The sequence below is a fragment of the Mandrillus leucophaeus genome, unplaced genomic scaffold, assembly GCF_000951045.1.
Source record: "Mandrillus leucophaeus isolate KB7577 unplaced genomic scaffold, Mleu.le_1.0 Scaffold207, whole genome shotgun sequence".
Classification (NCBI taxonomy): Eukaryota; Metazoa; Chordata; class Mammalia; order Primates; family Cercopithecidae; genus Mandrillus; species Mandrillus leucophaeus.
In genome coordinates, this window is record NW_012102110.1 from 265,656 (window position 1) to 281,715 (window position 16,060).

Genomic DNA, 16,060 nt, shown 5'->3' on the forward strand with positions numbered 1-16,060 from the left:
TGTTTGAGGTAGGTGGAAATGGTTAACCATGGCTGGGTCCTCTGCCTGGCCTGGGCTCCATGCTGCAGAGGGAGCATGGGTGGGAGCTGGGAGCAGTGAGCTGAGCAGCGGGTCGCTGGACTTCTGAACACAGGTAAGTGCATGCAAGGAGGCAGCGTGCAACCCAGCCCTCCGTGGGCCCAGATTGCTTCCTGTTAACAGTGAGCTCTCCAGGGCTGCCCTGCTTTTTTTTTTTTTTTTAAATTCACACACTGAAATTTTGTTTGGATCAAATGTTGCTTAAAACAAGGAGGCCGTTGGCCTCCATGGACAACGTTTTGTTTCAAAGAGCATTGTTATCATTGCCACGTTTGACCATTGTAAGATGTCAGAATGTAACTTGTCTTTTTCGAAGCCGCTGCTGATCTGCTCTTGGTCAAGCCTCTCAGGATTCCAGCTTGAGAATCATCTAGAGTAATTGTGGAGCCTGTGGGAGCTAGGTCCACCCCATGAAGGGCGGGTGTGCGCTGGCTCCTACACCGTTTTTTGATTCTTATTTTCCCTTCTCTTACAGTATTAAGGGACATCAGCGAGAGAGGCAGGGATCTTGAACAGATTTTATCTCAGTACATTACATTCGTCAAGCCTGCCTTTGAGGAATTCTGCTTGCCAGTGAGTTGTGTTCTTGGTTTGTTTTTGTTGCATGTAGAATTTAAAATGTGATGAGACAAATGAAGGTATGCAAGTTGGTGGAGCTCCCCTGCCTGAATCTCACTCCTCTCTCTGAGTGATCCTCTGTCCCGAAGTCCTAAGAGAGGGCAGCCCTTGGCCCTTGTGTCCTCTGTGTTCTCCAGGAGCCCTGTCCTGCTGTTCTTTCTTTGGGTAGCCCTGTAGGGTCCTGCCAGTCCTTAGGCAGGTCATTTAATTCCCAGCTAGTTCTAGACTTCTTGCTTGGTGGGATCATGGTATGAGACTCTTTACTGAGGGTGTATCATATCCAAGGAGAGTCCTCAGCCATTTGGATCTCTGAAGGGCCTGCAGTGGGTGAAGTATGGATGCACTGGGTCCTATGCCCCGAGGTGTTCCCCTCTGAGCCTCTCCCGCCATCACTGGTGAGCCCTGCTTTGAGCTTGTCTTTAGCTCCCATTTGGGGACTGTCATGCCTTACTGGAATAAGCTTCCTTCCCTTCACCCTTGCAGACGCACCAGTCCTTCCTGTGGCAGCTAGGAATTCTCTAGTGAGGTGGCTTTCAGAGAAGGAAGAACGGAGGGAGTTGGCCCTCAGCCCAGGAAAGACAGGAAGGGGCATGTTGAGGGAAGGCTACCAGAGACAAGAGGTGTGGTGTGGTGGGGCTGCAGAAGGAGAAGTATTTAACTCAGGAGAATCCTACTGAGTCACTGAGTCTTCTCCAGCTTGGCCAAACCATGGTCTGGCTCCTTAATTATTTATAGTTAAGCTCTGAGACAAGGAGGAAGGGTAGGAAGAGGTTGGGACTTAACCTGGTCTTGGTTGAGATACACTGGGAAGGCTGGAATCTCTGAAGACAATGCGAATAGATTTAGAGTAAGACTGGGTATTGGAATTTCCCTGTTTATTCTAATAATAAACTTCATTCTTTTTCTTCTGGGAAAATATGATCCTCAAACTCTTTGTTTCTTCAAGGATGTTAGTAGCTTTTACAATAACCCATACTTGACTTTGGTTTTAGATGCGGGACAGGTGGACTTTTTGAGCCAACTGAGTAAGGTTGATACCCTATCCATTATCCTGGAGACTACTGGGTTACAAGAGTAGGTTACTGGGAGAGACCAGAGGAGGCTAAGGAGCGATGAACTTCTTTCCACCCATTTATCTATCTGAGGACCCCTCCTGTTATTTTTGACTTAATAAGAACACAAGATGAATTTATTATTGGAAATCAGTTGTAGTTAACTGTCAGTTTTCTGCTGTTTAACTTAGTTGTAACAAAGCTAAAATTTCTGCATAGACATTTTCTGAGTTATTTCTGCTTGCTCCCACTGTCCAGCCACTGTTTGCTCAGGGAAGATCAGCTCATTCCCGTGTAAGCCAGGAACTTGGACCTGATCAATGTCTGCTCAGTTTGACTTGGGTTTGGGGCTGACACCGTTGCCTTTCAGCAATCCTAGGGTGGAAGCTGCGCAGAGTAAGAAGCCCACACGCTTGAGGTGTGGTTTATGTGGTCTTATGCTAGACTTAGTTTATATACCAGGATGCAGTTATTTGTAGAATGGTCTAAAGATCTCAGTAAATTTGGAGCAACAAAAAAGAAATATGCCTCTTTGTGGCCTTTCTTTTTTTAAAAATTTGGGTAATAACAGAACCTATGAACTGGTCGTCAGTGAAGAATACTTTTTCTGGTTTCACCCTGTGCTAGGAGTGAACATTGTCATGTTTTAGACTATGCGTAAAAGTCTGAGGTGAACCAGTCCCCTGGAAAATTTGGATTTTTCTAGTTCATATTTGTCCTAGTGGAATAGAGGCAATTAAGTGTTTGGCTTCAAAGACCATGTTCTCTGCGTAGGTCGTAAGCTGAAACAGTGTTAAGCGTTAGAAATGAGAACTTGGTTGGGAGCAGTGGCTCACGTCTGTGATCCTGAGACTTTAGGAGGCCCAGGTGGGTGGATCGCTGGAGCCCAGGAGTTTGAGACCAGCCTGGGCAACATGGTAATACCCCCTCTCTATCAAAAATAACAAAAAGTAGCTGGGTGTGGTGACGGGTGCCTGTAGTCCCAGCTACTCAGAGGCTGAGGTGGGACGATCTACCCAACTCAGGAGGTCAAGGCTGCAGTGAGCTGTGATGATGCCACTGCACTCCAGCCTGGGTGACAGAGTGAGACACTGTCTTAAAAAAATAAAAAAAGAGTGAGAGAGAACTTGAATAAAAGCTAAATTCTTGTAATGTAGATAAAGTGGATAAAAATCCATTGTAGATAATTATAAATTGAATTATGAATTGGTTTTGGATTAACCACTCAATCTAGACCGTTTTTCCCTCACTGATACATAAAAGTCTTCAGTCCTTTGTTCTCATTTTCCTCATTCCCTGCTTATCTTCTTTCATTCACAATTCAGCTAAACAAGGCACTTCCTTAGGTTTCCCCAAATTTCTATTAATAGATGCATTCACTGTGAAGTTGTAAACAATATTATATTTGAAGCCTTAAAAGCTGCCCCTCTCGGCTCGCTAGTATGAAGGCTGCCCTTTCTTCATGTTCCCTTGGAGAGGGGCTTGCGCCAGTTGTCTCTAAACTGTGTTAATGCATTTTAACTGTCTTTCTCCACAGACAAAGAAGTATGCTGATGTGATCATCCCTAGAGGTGCAGACAATCTAGGTGAGTCCCGGCGGAGTGTCATCCTGGAGTATAACGTCTGCCCTTTGTCAGTCATAATTTGGGGCAGGACGTGGTGACCATACAGGGCTCTGCAGACCTGGCTGCCCTGCTTGTCTGTGATTGTGAGCCAGCAGAACCTTTCCACCTACATGTCTGGCCTCGGGAACAGATCGCTGGGTGTAGGCACCCTCGTGTTATGGGGACAGACAGGCACTTGTGCTTCTCTGGCAGAAATAGAGGGCTGTAGATTACCTTTTACGATCACTTCCCAATGATGACACTTGGATACTTTGCTTCTGAGGCCACCTTTTAGCAAAAGTAGATTCCCTCGATCTAATTTAGAGTGACCTGCCATCACGGTAGCTCTTTCTAAAGGGAGCTCATTGCTACTGTTATTGTACTTATTTTTCATTTTATTGTATTTTACTTTAGAGACAAGGTCTTGCTCTGTCACCCAGACTGAAGTGCAGTAGCACAGTCACAGCTCATTTGCAGCCTCCAGCTCCTGAGCTCAAGTGATTCTCCTGCCACAGCCTCCCGGTAGCTGGGACTACAGGCGTGCACCACCATGCTCTGCTAATTTTAAAAAAATGTTTTTGTAGAGACGGTTTTATTATGTTGCCTAAGCTGGTCTAAAACTCCTACCTCAAGCGACTGTCCCACCTCAGCCTCCCAAAGTGTTAGGATTACAGGCATGAGCCATAGCACCTGGCCGCATTGTTTTATTTTTTTGGCTTGTCTAGGAAGTATGAATGTCTCTGGACTAGGCATAGTGTGGCAGAGTTGATCTGTAAGATGGGACCTGGTTTCTTCATTCTCTTTAGAATTTATTTAATTTTCCCTTTTTTTAAAAAGATTATTTATTGAGCTGTTTGGAGTAAGTTATAGCAGTAAATATTTAACCCTGTATTTTTTAAGAACAAAGGCATTCTTTTTCATCACCACAATGCAGTCATTAAATCCGAGACACTTACCATTGATACGACCTCTTTTAACCTGGAGATGTTCCCTATCTTTTGTTTTTTTTTAAGACATTTTTGAAGCATACAGGCCCATTGTTTGGTAGAATGGTCCTCAATTTGAGTGTGTCTTTTGCTTTCTTATGATTGGATTCATGAGCTTATGTAATCTGAAGGAATTATCCCCGGAGAGATATGGCGTGCTCCTCTTTGTTTATCACATCAGAGAGCATTGTGTATTCCATTTTTGGTGATGTTAGATTGACCTCTTGGTTGAGGTATATAATTTATTTCTAATGCTAAGAAAAGATAGCTGTCTCCGTTATGTGGTTTGGAGGGACAGAGGGCCTTCCATGGGGATACTCTGTCTTAGGATGGAAAACTGGAAGGTTTCCTGGTGGAAAGGTCTCATAGCTAATTGATGTGGCAGAACCATGGCTGGTTAGCACGTCTGCAGAATTTGGCCCAAGTGCTTCATCCAGTGGTGACTGATCATCCCCTGATAAGATACCCATTCATAAAGGGCTTACTCTGTGCTAAGCATTGTCTGTCTTAGCCCTCCTGCAAAGGAGAGGGATCATATTAGCCCAGGCAGAGCCACTGGGAAGTTGGATGACTTGCCTGCAAGTGGCATAGCCACTTCCCTGGAAGTCTTTGAGCTGTGGTTCCTGCGTGCCCTTTCCCCAGACAGACTCCCTGCACCCGTGCCTGCACCCATAACGCTCTGCTGGTCTCTGCCCCACAGTGGCCATCAACCTCATCGTGCAGCACATCCAGGACATCCTGAATGGAGGGCCCTCCAAACGGCAGACCAATGGCTGTCTCAACGGCTACACCCCTTCACGCAAGAGGCAGGCATCGGAGTCCAGCAGCAGGCCGCATTGACTCGTCTCCATCGGACCCCAGCCCCTATCTCCAAGAGACAGAGGAGGGGTCAGGAGGCATTGCTCATCTGTACATACTGTTTCCTATGACATTACTGTATTTAAGAAAACACCATGGAGATGAAATGCCTTTGATTTTTTTTTTTTTCTTTTTGTACTTTGGAACGACAAAATGAAACGGAACTTGACCCTGAGCTTAAATAACAAAACTGTGCCAACTACTACTGGTGATGCCTAATTATGAATCCAACGTGTAACCAGTTATAAATACATATATATATATAAAAGGATCTATTTTTGTGTAAATGTACAAATACTGTAAAGCTGTTTGCCATAAGTATTTTGCAGGAGGGTCTGTACTTGAGTCTTTTAGGACTGGAGCTGGAATTTCACCAAGGGGAAATTGCCTGTTGTGTCCCAGGGCGGGGAGGCTCGGGCATCTGTGAGAGACAGGGAGGGTGGCTAAGGTCCCATTGCTCTTGAGTGCCCCGTGGAACTCGATGGGAGTGGGGCTGGAAAACCTTGATTGCCTCCTCTGTCACATACCACTCTTGGAGCTGGAACTTAGTGATATGTCAATGAGAGATACTCTTGTCTTTTTTCTTTTCTTTTTTTTTTTTTTTTTGAGTTGAAATTAGGTAAAACCTCAACTCAAAAATCAAACTCAGGGAAGAGGCCCACTGAGGAGAACAAGTCTTCTGCACTTGCTTCCTGCCCTGCTCCCACCCTCTCGCCTCTGGCTGCTTGGATAGCTTGGTGACTCCTTCCTCACCCTCCTGCTTCTCCGTCTCTCCAAGAAGCCAGAGCTGCCTCTTTCCTTCCCTGGAAGAGATTTTATGGGATCGCTTCCTGATAGAAGATGGAAAGGAGAGGGCAGAACTGTGCCTGCTGTCATATCTGAAGAATCACTGGTTCTTTCTGCTTCCCAGGGACATAACTGATCTGACTCCTTGGGCTTTTTCCTGTATTGTGGAATATAGAGTGCCCCATTGCAGGCTGGGCGTGGGTGAGGGCTTCGGTAACTGACGCCGGCAGCAGCGCCTCACGAGCTGGCAGGGGAGCTCTGTAGTTTCTGTTTCCTGGAGGTTTGCAGTGAGGTGAGGAGAGTAACTTTGGTCAGGGATTCTCGCTAGCAGCATCATGGCCAGGATGATTTACTTACTTGCAATACCACCTAGTGGATATGGCAGCTGCAGAGCATAAAAGGGGTTCGGAAAAGCAGTTTTTAAAAAGTATTTAAAAGGAGAGTATTTAAATCATAGGTACCTCGGTTGGAGTCTGAGGTTGAAATATTTGGGGTGGAGATTTCTAGCTTTCCTGAGAGCCGCTGCTTGGTGGCAGTGTTTGCTCTGGACGTACAGATTCCTGACATTCTGGGTGGAGGGGAGCCCAAGTGAGCCTGAAGGAGGTCTGATTATAGAGTCCCGAGCCTCAGTTTCTGACCACAGAAGAGCCAGAGATTTTCATTTCATTGTTGACCACCCTAGTGCTTGGTGGACTGTGCCCTTAGCTGTCCCACTGTGGCTGCCATTGCCAGAAACATTTTGGAGAACCTCCTCTTTACATTGCTCTCAGAGCCTGTGCGAGCCATTCAGGTAAATTGGTCTCCATTACTACCTGGTCACACCACATTTTCCCCTCAGACTCAGCACCATCCAGTCTGATTCCCCTTCTCTGGGTTCAGTTTGACTCTAAATCTGTTTTGCTATTTTAGAAGAGTCAAACCTAGTCCCCAACAGAGCTTGCCACCCGGAGACTTTCAGGAGACCATGCAGGCTCTGAAAGGAGCTCCCAGTCACAGCAGCTGCCTACTTGGAGCAAAGGAAGGCTCCCAAGATGCCTCCTTTGAAAGCCAGAGCTCAACAGGATGGCTGAGTTCTGGAGTGTGTGTTCAGGATCAATCATTATTATCCTTGTAGTCATGGCTTGATCTGTTCTGAGATGAAGCAGGGAATGCAGGCCTGGGTTAGCATCCTGAGGACACAGGGCGCCTGGCCTTGACGGCACCGGGCCGTGCTCAGGTGAAGCCCACCCCTGTCTGGGAGAGCCTTGGCCTTTCAGTGGGCAGCATGCTCAACTTTACTTGAAGCTCCCAGGTGCCAAACCATTTAGTGCCTTGGCTGTTTATCCCACTGCCTTGGAAGATGGACTGGTCTCATCTCTGAGCCTTTACCTAGCTGCTTCCTCATCTACCTGTGGTGTTGGGACCAAGCCTCCAGTATCTTTGAGTAGGCCACTCCTAGCTTGGAAACAGCTCTAAGGGCTGCCCTGCCCCTTGTCAAATGATCACCAATTCTTGGTGGCTTGGCTGGGGACACAGAACAGTGTCTGCTGGGGTCTGCGACACCATGTCTGGAACAAGGAAGGGATAGAAGGCTCTACCCCCTCTGTGGCAGCCCAGCATTTAGCCAACTCTGTATCTGAACTTGAGCTTTCTAGGAACAAACAATGGTCTTAGTGTTTTAAGAGCCTCTGGGTCTCTGATTCCATGGAGAGTTAGGAGTAGAATTATTAGACCAGAAACCATGACATTTGCCATCGAGGTACTCTTTGCCGTTCAGGGTGGAGGCACAGATGAGCAGAGTGGGGTGATGTGGGTTGTATGTGCATGCAAGTCCCCTGGCTCCAGAGCCATCCAGTGGTGCTCGGTTCTCTCTTCCTGCCCAGGTATTGTGTGTGGACCAAGTGTTTAGGAAACAAGCCCAGAAGCATTATGTCACAGGAAGGCCTGGCCTCACACTCCTTCACACTAATGAGCCGTCTACTGACCCAAGTTTCTTATTCTCGGGCAACCTGGGACCACTGAGCAGAGAGATGGGGGTCTATGTAAGAAGGATGCAAGTGTCCTTTGATTTGGAGCGGACAGAGCAGGTCCTTGCAAAGGCAGTGGGTTAAACAACGGGATGTCTGTGCGACAGGCCAGGGGAGGAGGGCAGAGACAGGGTCTCCAGTTCACCTTGCCGCAGAACTAGCCTAATCATCCCTGCTTCTGGTCTTGGCCACTTGGCAATCATGGGGAAGTCGACTCCCCGCCTTACTTGGGCTTGGAGCTGGATACTTGTGGGCACACCCTGGGTGGGTTGCCAGCATTTCATTAGGCCGCTGGCTCGGGCCGGAGGCTTGTGTACACTTCAGAGCAGTCGGGCAGCAGGAGGGCCGGAAGCCTGGTTGGTTTGTATATGATCTCTCTTGCTGCTCTCGTGCACTTCCCTTGATTTAGCAACCTTGACCTGCACTGGCCCCCATGGCTGTTGGAGGGAAGTAGCCTCTTGCAGGGAAATACTTTCCTCTGCACTGGAATCTCCTATGTGCCTGTTAAAGATTCCAGGGCCAAGAACTGGGCAGGCTGAGGAGCAGCTAGGTAGGTGGGTTATGGGGTTCAGGACTGCTTCTGGAAGGGACCGCCTGTACTTCTGTACCACCGTTGCCCTTTACACTTTGCTCAGGGTGGGGTGGGGGAAGCATTCAAACAAAACAAGGAAGGGAACTGTCTGGCAAAGGCATAAGTGGATGCATCCAGAGCTCAGTCCCCTTTCATCTTTTGTCTCTGGACGTTCTGCTGCCCTCCTCATACTGGGGACTGGCATTCCAGGTCAGCTTGGCTCTGGTCTTAGAGGCAGGGAGTGCCTACCCAGTCCTGCCTCAGGAGCAGGGTGAGTAGCTAAATACAGACTTAGGCTTTTTTTCCCCGCCTTTAAGATGCTTGCTCCTCTCCCTTTTCTTTTTACCATCCAACCTTTATTGTTAGTGGTTACAAAGTGACCACATATTATGTACTTTGCTGTAAATAAAGACAAACAAAAAGGATCCGGCTCTCGCCTTCTGTGTGATGCTTGGCCCAGAGCAGCGACCGAATCCTGGCTGTGAAGCCCGAGTGGCTCCAGAAGGGCCATGCTGTGCATATGCGGTATAGATGTCACTGGGCCTGCTGTCATGAAGCCCTCATGATCCTGGGGTGTATGTGGGGCAGACCCCAGGCCTCACCTGGGCTCAGATACCAGTTCAGGTAGTGGACTTGCAGTTCTTGTCAAGTGGGAAGCCCGGGCCAGGGTTTCTGGGAGCCTTTGGTTCTTAGGACATTCTGGCGCTGTGTTCCCCCGATGCTATCCAGTTTACCTGGCCTCTGCCCCATTGCCTTTCTTAGGCTGGTGACCCAGCCCCTTCCTTGCTCAAACAAACCCATTTAAAGTAAACTTTTTTGAGGGAGGTGGGTGGAAGATGAGGAAAGTTTACATTATAACAACACAAAACAGTTGCATGTTGCCCACACGCTGTGAATGGATGTATATGTATGTTCATCCCTGTTTTTCAAAGACCTAGGCCGCCCACCAAAAATAGAAAAATGATTGACTTTTGTCAGGGTGTGGTGGCTGGTGCCTGTAATCCCAGCACTTTGAGAGGCTGGGGAAGGAGGACTGCTTGAGGCCAGGAGTTCGAGACCAGCCTGGGCAAGAGGGTGAAACCCCATCTCTACTAAACAAAAATTAGCTAGGTGTGGTGGTGCATGCCTGTAATCCTAGCTACTCGGGAGGCTGAAGCACGAGGATCACTTGAACTCAGGAGGCAGAAATTGCAGTAAGCCGAGATCGCACCACTGCACACCAATGCAACAGAGCAAGACTGTCAAAAAAAAAAAAAGAAAAAAAAATGGCTTTTATGCTCTTTGTGGCGCCCTATCCCCTATCAACTTGCCACCTTTCGTAGCTTCTCATTCATCTCTTCCACCACTGCCTGCCAGGCACCCAATGACTGTCATTGATGGGCAGAGCCATTTTCTTTCTAGCCACTAGTTCCACTCTGACAGGTACAACCCCATCTGTGAATTTAGCAGGTTTTTAACAGGATCTGTCCTCAGAAGGTGGCTATTTTAAGCAACACTCAGGTGCCCCTGCAAGAGCTAATGTAAGCATTGTCAACTTCTGGCAGGTAAGACGTTGTGAGTCACAGTAAGTGGCTTGCCTGATGTCACACAGGCAGTGGTCATGCAAGGCGGTGCTTAGCTGTGGTTCAGTTTCCCTCTGCACTGCTCGCAATCTCACCTGTCCCAAGCCGACCACCTCTGGACTTTGATGCTTTGCTTGGGATGCCACTTGGTTCTCACTGTGTGTTTCTGCACCTTTGTTGTAGTTGGAGGGGACCGTGGTGCAGGCCAGTAATGCCCCGGAGTCGATTTTTTATTTTTGTCTCCCTACCCTTGTGTCACAACATCCTCTGAGCCATCCTTCAGCTCCATAGCTAGGAGGAGATGCCTGTTTGACTAGTGCTGCTTTAATCAGACCCTTAATTGGGGCAGATTAAAAGAAACCTGTTAGGACCTGCTGAAAGATTTTAAATAAGGGGTGGAGAAGGAGACTTGAGATGTGGGAAAGTGCTTTGAGAGGATGGAACCAGAGATGGAGTTCTGTTATTTGGTGCTGGGGGGGATGTTTAAATTTCTATTTTAAAGCAGACCATAATCAGATCACTTTCTAAACCCAGAATGAAGTAAAGCTACTTGCTAGATTTTGGATTTTGTGTGGGTGTGTGTGTTTGCATGTATATATACACACACACACACATACATATGCTTATAATTTGTTCATGAACTAAAATAACAAAATACCAAGTAAAAAATTTGAATTAGGACTAAACCCAAGATATCTATTCTCAATTAAATGAATGGAGGTGAGGGGCAGGAGAATATGAAGTTGTGCCTTATACATACTCCCTTTTCATACAGTCATATCCATGCTTAGCATTGCCTTTTCTTACTGAGGATGTGTTTGGACTAGATCCAATGGTGCCTATGACATGGTGCCCAGAATGAAAATGGTGCAGGGTTTAATGCAGTATTCACTGAATTCTGACTGCTCTGGTCCAGGGAAAACCACCAGGGCCTCTGCCTAAATTGCTCACATGTGATGGTGGAATTCTGTGCTGAAAAGCCCAGGAGTTTTTCACCCAAGATAATTGTAGTTGTGGATGTTCTCAAGATTTCTCTTTATAATGGCATATGCTTTCTCTTCTGTTTCTGAAATTTCCAGCTTGCATTGTAATGTTCACATTCAACGTATCCAGCTCTCGTTACACTTTCATTTTATCCTTAAAACAGTCCTGCGAAATATATAAGGAATGTGGTCATGCTCCAGTTTTACTGAGAAGGCAATGATTTAAACCCAAAGCAACTGCTGGGAAGTAGGACACGCTGTATAGTCAGGTTGTCTGGTGTGTGCCTGCCATCTAATGGTGGGATTCAGATTGCCACAGGAAGGTTGTTTTGGGTTGCTGAACTTGGCATATGCTTGGCTACCATGGTTTGTAAGAGAGTTGTTGGAGTGTCCCTAGAAGTCTTTGTTGTTGTTTTTTTTTTTCTGGAAAAAAAAATTTTTTAAGAGATGGGGCAGGTCTATGCTGTTCCCTAGGTGGGTCTTGAACTTCTGGGCTCAAGGGATAGGATCCTCCTGCCTCAGCCTCCCAAGTAACTGGGACTATAGGCATGCACCACGGCACCTGGCTTTTGGAAAATCTTAAAGTCTTCACTAGGGGAGATGGAAGCTGATCCTCTTAATTCTCTATTGCTACCATCTGTTGCAGTGGTGCCGCAAGATGGCCATCGTAATCAGTGGGTGAGCTTGTTTAAAAACTTGAGTGGGATCCATTCCTGAGAATTCTAGGGAGGGAATGTTTTTTTTAGACAGGGTCTCACTGTTGCCCAGGCTGGAGTGCAGTGGCATGGTCATGGCTCATTGCAACCTCAGATTCCTGGTCTCAAGTGATCCTCCCACCTCAACCTCCTGAGTAGCTGTGACTACAGGTGTGCACCACCATGCCCAACTATTTTTTTTATTTTTGTAGAGATGGGGTTTCGCCATGTTGGGGAGGGAATCTTTTATAACAAACTGGACAGATGAATCGGATGGACAGGCAGGGTTGGAAACGAGGGGCCTTGTGTATTTAACCATATAGACCATTAAAGTCTGTGGTGTTCGTTGCATTGGGGATCCCATTTCTCCCAGAAATGTCCTATGTGTTAAGGACCTCCCCTGCCTGCATGGACTGGAAAGAGGGTTTCGAGGCTGCCCCTAAGCCCATTCAAAGCCAGCACCGTTCTCTAAGGTTGTCAGACCCCAGGAGGCTCTGGGCTGGAATTTTCCTGGGAATGTTCCTTAGGATGTCTGCTAGAGCTGGGGTGCTTTTAGAAGTTAGCGAGCGCAGTGGTCTTCAAACATGTTTTGGCTGTGGATCCCTTCAGGAAGTCTTACCTGAAGTTTCAATGTGGAAATCAGAGGAAAGCAAAGCTGTGTGGTTGAAACTGGAAAAGGAGGGTCTGGAGCCTCCCCTTAGCCTCTCCCTTGAGCTTGGAAACCATTTAAACCCAGGCTTCTCATTTCACAGATGATGAAATAGACCCAGAAACAAAGTGACTGGGTCAAGATCCCATCGTTGGGCTGTAGGTCTGCAGTGGATTGGATTAGGGCAGAGTTGGCTTGGGAAAGAATACCTAAACTAGACTTCTCAGCGGCCACTGCTGGAGCCCTGCCCCTATGCTGAACTCAGCTGTTGCAGAGAAGGTTTTAGTAAAACCAAAGCAGGATATTTTGATCAGACATCAAATGGGTTTTAGAGCTTAGCCTACCCCTGGAGCTCTGTGCCTCACAGGCTGAGACACACCCATTTCTGGGCCTTTTGCCATCCCGATGCCCACTTTGGGGTGAGGCCGTGATATGGAAGTTGGGTTCGAGGATGGCGTAAGGAAGGATATCTATTGCACATATTATTTAGTAATTTTAAAGGGATCCTACAATTTAATGGTGTGTGTTTCACCATTTCTTCAAAATAGTGAAAGTCAAAAAGTCCTGGCATCAAAACGAAAGGGTCTGATATTGTGTTCTCTGATCTTCAGCTAAAGGGGCTGCCTAGGGGGTCAGACAAGCTGAGGGACACTTGGCATCTTTAGCAGGACAGTCTGCATCGTACCTGGAACCCCTTTAGGCCCAGTGTCCGCCTCTGCTCAGGATGTTCCGGTACCCTGGCTGATGAAAATACCCCATCTTTGTCAGTTGGGGTTTATATACATACATTTTGTGCGGGAGCGCCAGGAACCCCTCTAGCAGGCTACAGAAGGACCCCTTCTCCGAATGTTTTTACATACATGAAATAGCACCCCACAAATATCAAAGGAAATAAATTGCAATGCGGTTACCAAAACATAAAGACAAATCTGGGATGTAGTAAGATATGTGTTGCTTTATTAACACATCAAATAACAAGATCCAGCAGCAGGTCTAATATCTACCAAAATTGTGTGGTAGTGATGCACCTGAGTGATATTTTGCAATTCTGTAACAATAATATGTTATGAAAGTAACTGATTTCTGTGGCTGACAAACAAATACAGTCAATATTTCTATGATGCCTACAAATTGCCTTCATAATGGGAGGGCATGCTAAATTTCAGTTAGAGACTAGAGAAAAGATAGATGTCGTTTTTCAAGTTCATGGATTACCTGAATTCTGCTCAGTGCTTTATCCTCAGATTATGAACCCCTGTCCAGATCCAAATCATCCTGGTCACCTGGAGACTAAGGCAGACTGAAGGTTTTCCTCTTTACCCCGCGTGTGGAAGGAGCTAAGCCTCAGTCAGTGGTGTTAGGCTTCTTGTGAGATAATTGTACTGGCTCTGGCCTGTAGAAATGAAATGAGCATTCCACATTTAAAACGTTCTTGGAATCACATTTAAAAGAGTAAAAAACAGGACTGGGTGCAGTGGCTCATGCCTGTAATCAGTGCTTTGGGAGGCCAAGGTGGGAGGATGGTTTGAGGCCAGGACCTTGCGACCAGCTTGGGCAACATAGTAAGACTCCTGGCATCATGGTGCGCACCTATAGTCCTACTTGGGTGGCTCATGTGGGACGATCACTTGAGCCCAAGAGTTTGAGACTGAGGGAGCTATGATCACACCACTGCACTCCTGCCTGGGTGACAGAGTGAGACCCTGTCACACACACACAAAAACAAAACAAAAAACCCCAAACAGGTGAAATTTATTTTTGCATTATATTTTATTTATATAAACTATCCAAAATATTATTTTAATATGTAATTAATGTAAAATTATTCATGAGATTTTTACATGCTTTTTTTGGTACGGCGTCTTTGGTGTGTCTATTTTGCATTCACGGCGCATCTCAATCTGGACTAACCACATATCAAGGGGCTCAATGGCCACATGGCTAGTGGCCATGTCATTGGGTAGCACTGGTCAATATAGTTAGAATGATACCATGTCAGGGCTGGGCAAGGCTGCAGTTGAATCCTATTTTTTTTTACCTAAGGGGAAATTGGGGTTCAGAGAAAGAAGGTGATTTGTCCAAGGTCATGGTTAGCTAGAGAGCAAGGCTTTGGTTAGGCCCTGCTCTAGTGGATGTTCTACCATCACGCTGCCTTTTGGTAAAGGTTATGTTTTTCTAGCCCTGAGTCTGATGGAAGGCCTGAGTCTTTCAGGAGAAGCCCAGGTTTTGGGGGTTCCGCCTCTGAAAGCCCAGTGATGAAAGATGCCACAAAGACAGCTAACCAGAGCCGAGGAGAGGAAAGCCTGGACATGAAAGGCTTCAGGGGATATAGTAATGGGAGATGGGGTCACCTCATAGCAGGAAGAGTAAATGCTGGTTAAGGAATGGGTGAAGAGGAAGTGAATCTTTCTCAGAGAAATCCAGGGTGGAGAGAAGTAAACAGTAAGTTGTCAAAAAGAAATATGATAAACTGGCAAAATATTTGCAATGATATTGAATAGATGGGAACATATTAAAGTCCCTTTATTCCACAGAGGTCAAGAGGAGATGATTGGAATGAGTGGAAGGTGGAAATGACTGGTAATCAAAGGAAAAGAGGAGGAAATGGCAGAATGCTCTAGTTCTTACCTAAAAACAGGTAAGGGAAGACGCCAGGGAATTGTCCTTTTCCTTGCACCTCCATCATCCACCCCGAGACTCCACTCTGACAGCTCGCTTGTCCATGGCACTGTGGGTGTGTATGGCGAGTGGCCTCTTCTGCACTGGCGGCTCCTCGAGAGCCCGGAGCATGTCTGGCTCCTCTTAGCGTCCCCAACACGTGGGATGGCAGGTTCCTGCTGCAGAGGAGGTGCTTGGCAAGCATTTGAAAGACAAATGGGAATAAAGGAGTGAGTGACTGAGGGAGAGCTGTTCTGCAGCCGGGACAGGCACAGGGTCGGGGCCCTCGCTCTACTCTCAATGCCCCACTGTTTCCTGGGGACATTTGTAGATTGCTCGCTTCTGTCAGTCCTCTTCGTCTGAGAAATGAGAGCGTCACCTCTGCCCTCCTCAATTTAGTGGTTTTGAAGACCATGTGAAATAGTCGGTATAACATGCATTGGAGGCAAAAAAAAAACTATAATACAAACATATACTGTGTTACTCATTTTCAGTACAAAGTGCAGCTGGGCCAAAGTGGTGTTAAGAATTGATCGAGTTCAGCCTCGACCAATGTATTTGTAAGGAAAATAAGATGTCCACACACAAAGCCAGAAAGCAGATTAGAGCAGATGAGAACAGCAAAGTGGATTCAGGGAATCAAAGCCTGTGTCAGCCAGGCTTGGGGCAATGTCTGTGAGCTAGCAGGAAGCAGGAAGACAATGTTCACTCAAGGCGTCGGCTTGTCATAAGACCTAAGCGCCCCAGTGTCAGAGAAGTAGCCCCACCATACTGAGCATCACTGAGGCAGGCTCTTTCAGTGAGGATTAGGTTCAATGGCACATAATAGAAAAACAAAAGAACCAAAACAACTGGCTTAGGCAAGGTAGAAGTTGACTTTACTCACAGAAGTCTAGGGTTTGGAAGTCCGGAGCTAATACGGCGGTTTCATCATATTGTAAGGGACTCAGGCTC

General features: G+C 46.8%; 1 protein-coding gene across 1 annotated transcript in view; it reads left to right on the forward strand.

Moving 5' to 3' along the window:
- The window catches only part of UCK2 (uridine-cytidine kinase 2), a 24,387-nt gene extending 15,403 nt beyond the window's left edge, over positions 1-8,984 (forward strand). The window contains exons 6-8 of the mRNA XM_011979970.1: positions 554-651; positions 3,286-3,334; positions 5,039-8,984. Of these exons, the coding sequence (XP_011835360.1) occupies positions 554-651; positions 3,286-3,334; positions 5,039-5,178 (287 nt within the window). The 3' untranslated portion in view covers positions 5,179-8,984. The remainder of the gene's footprint in view (positions 1-553; positions 652-3,285; positions 3,335-5,038) is intronic.
- Positions 8,985-16,060: the final 7,076 nt, after the last annotated feature.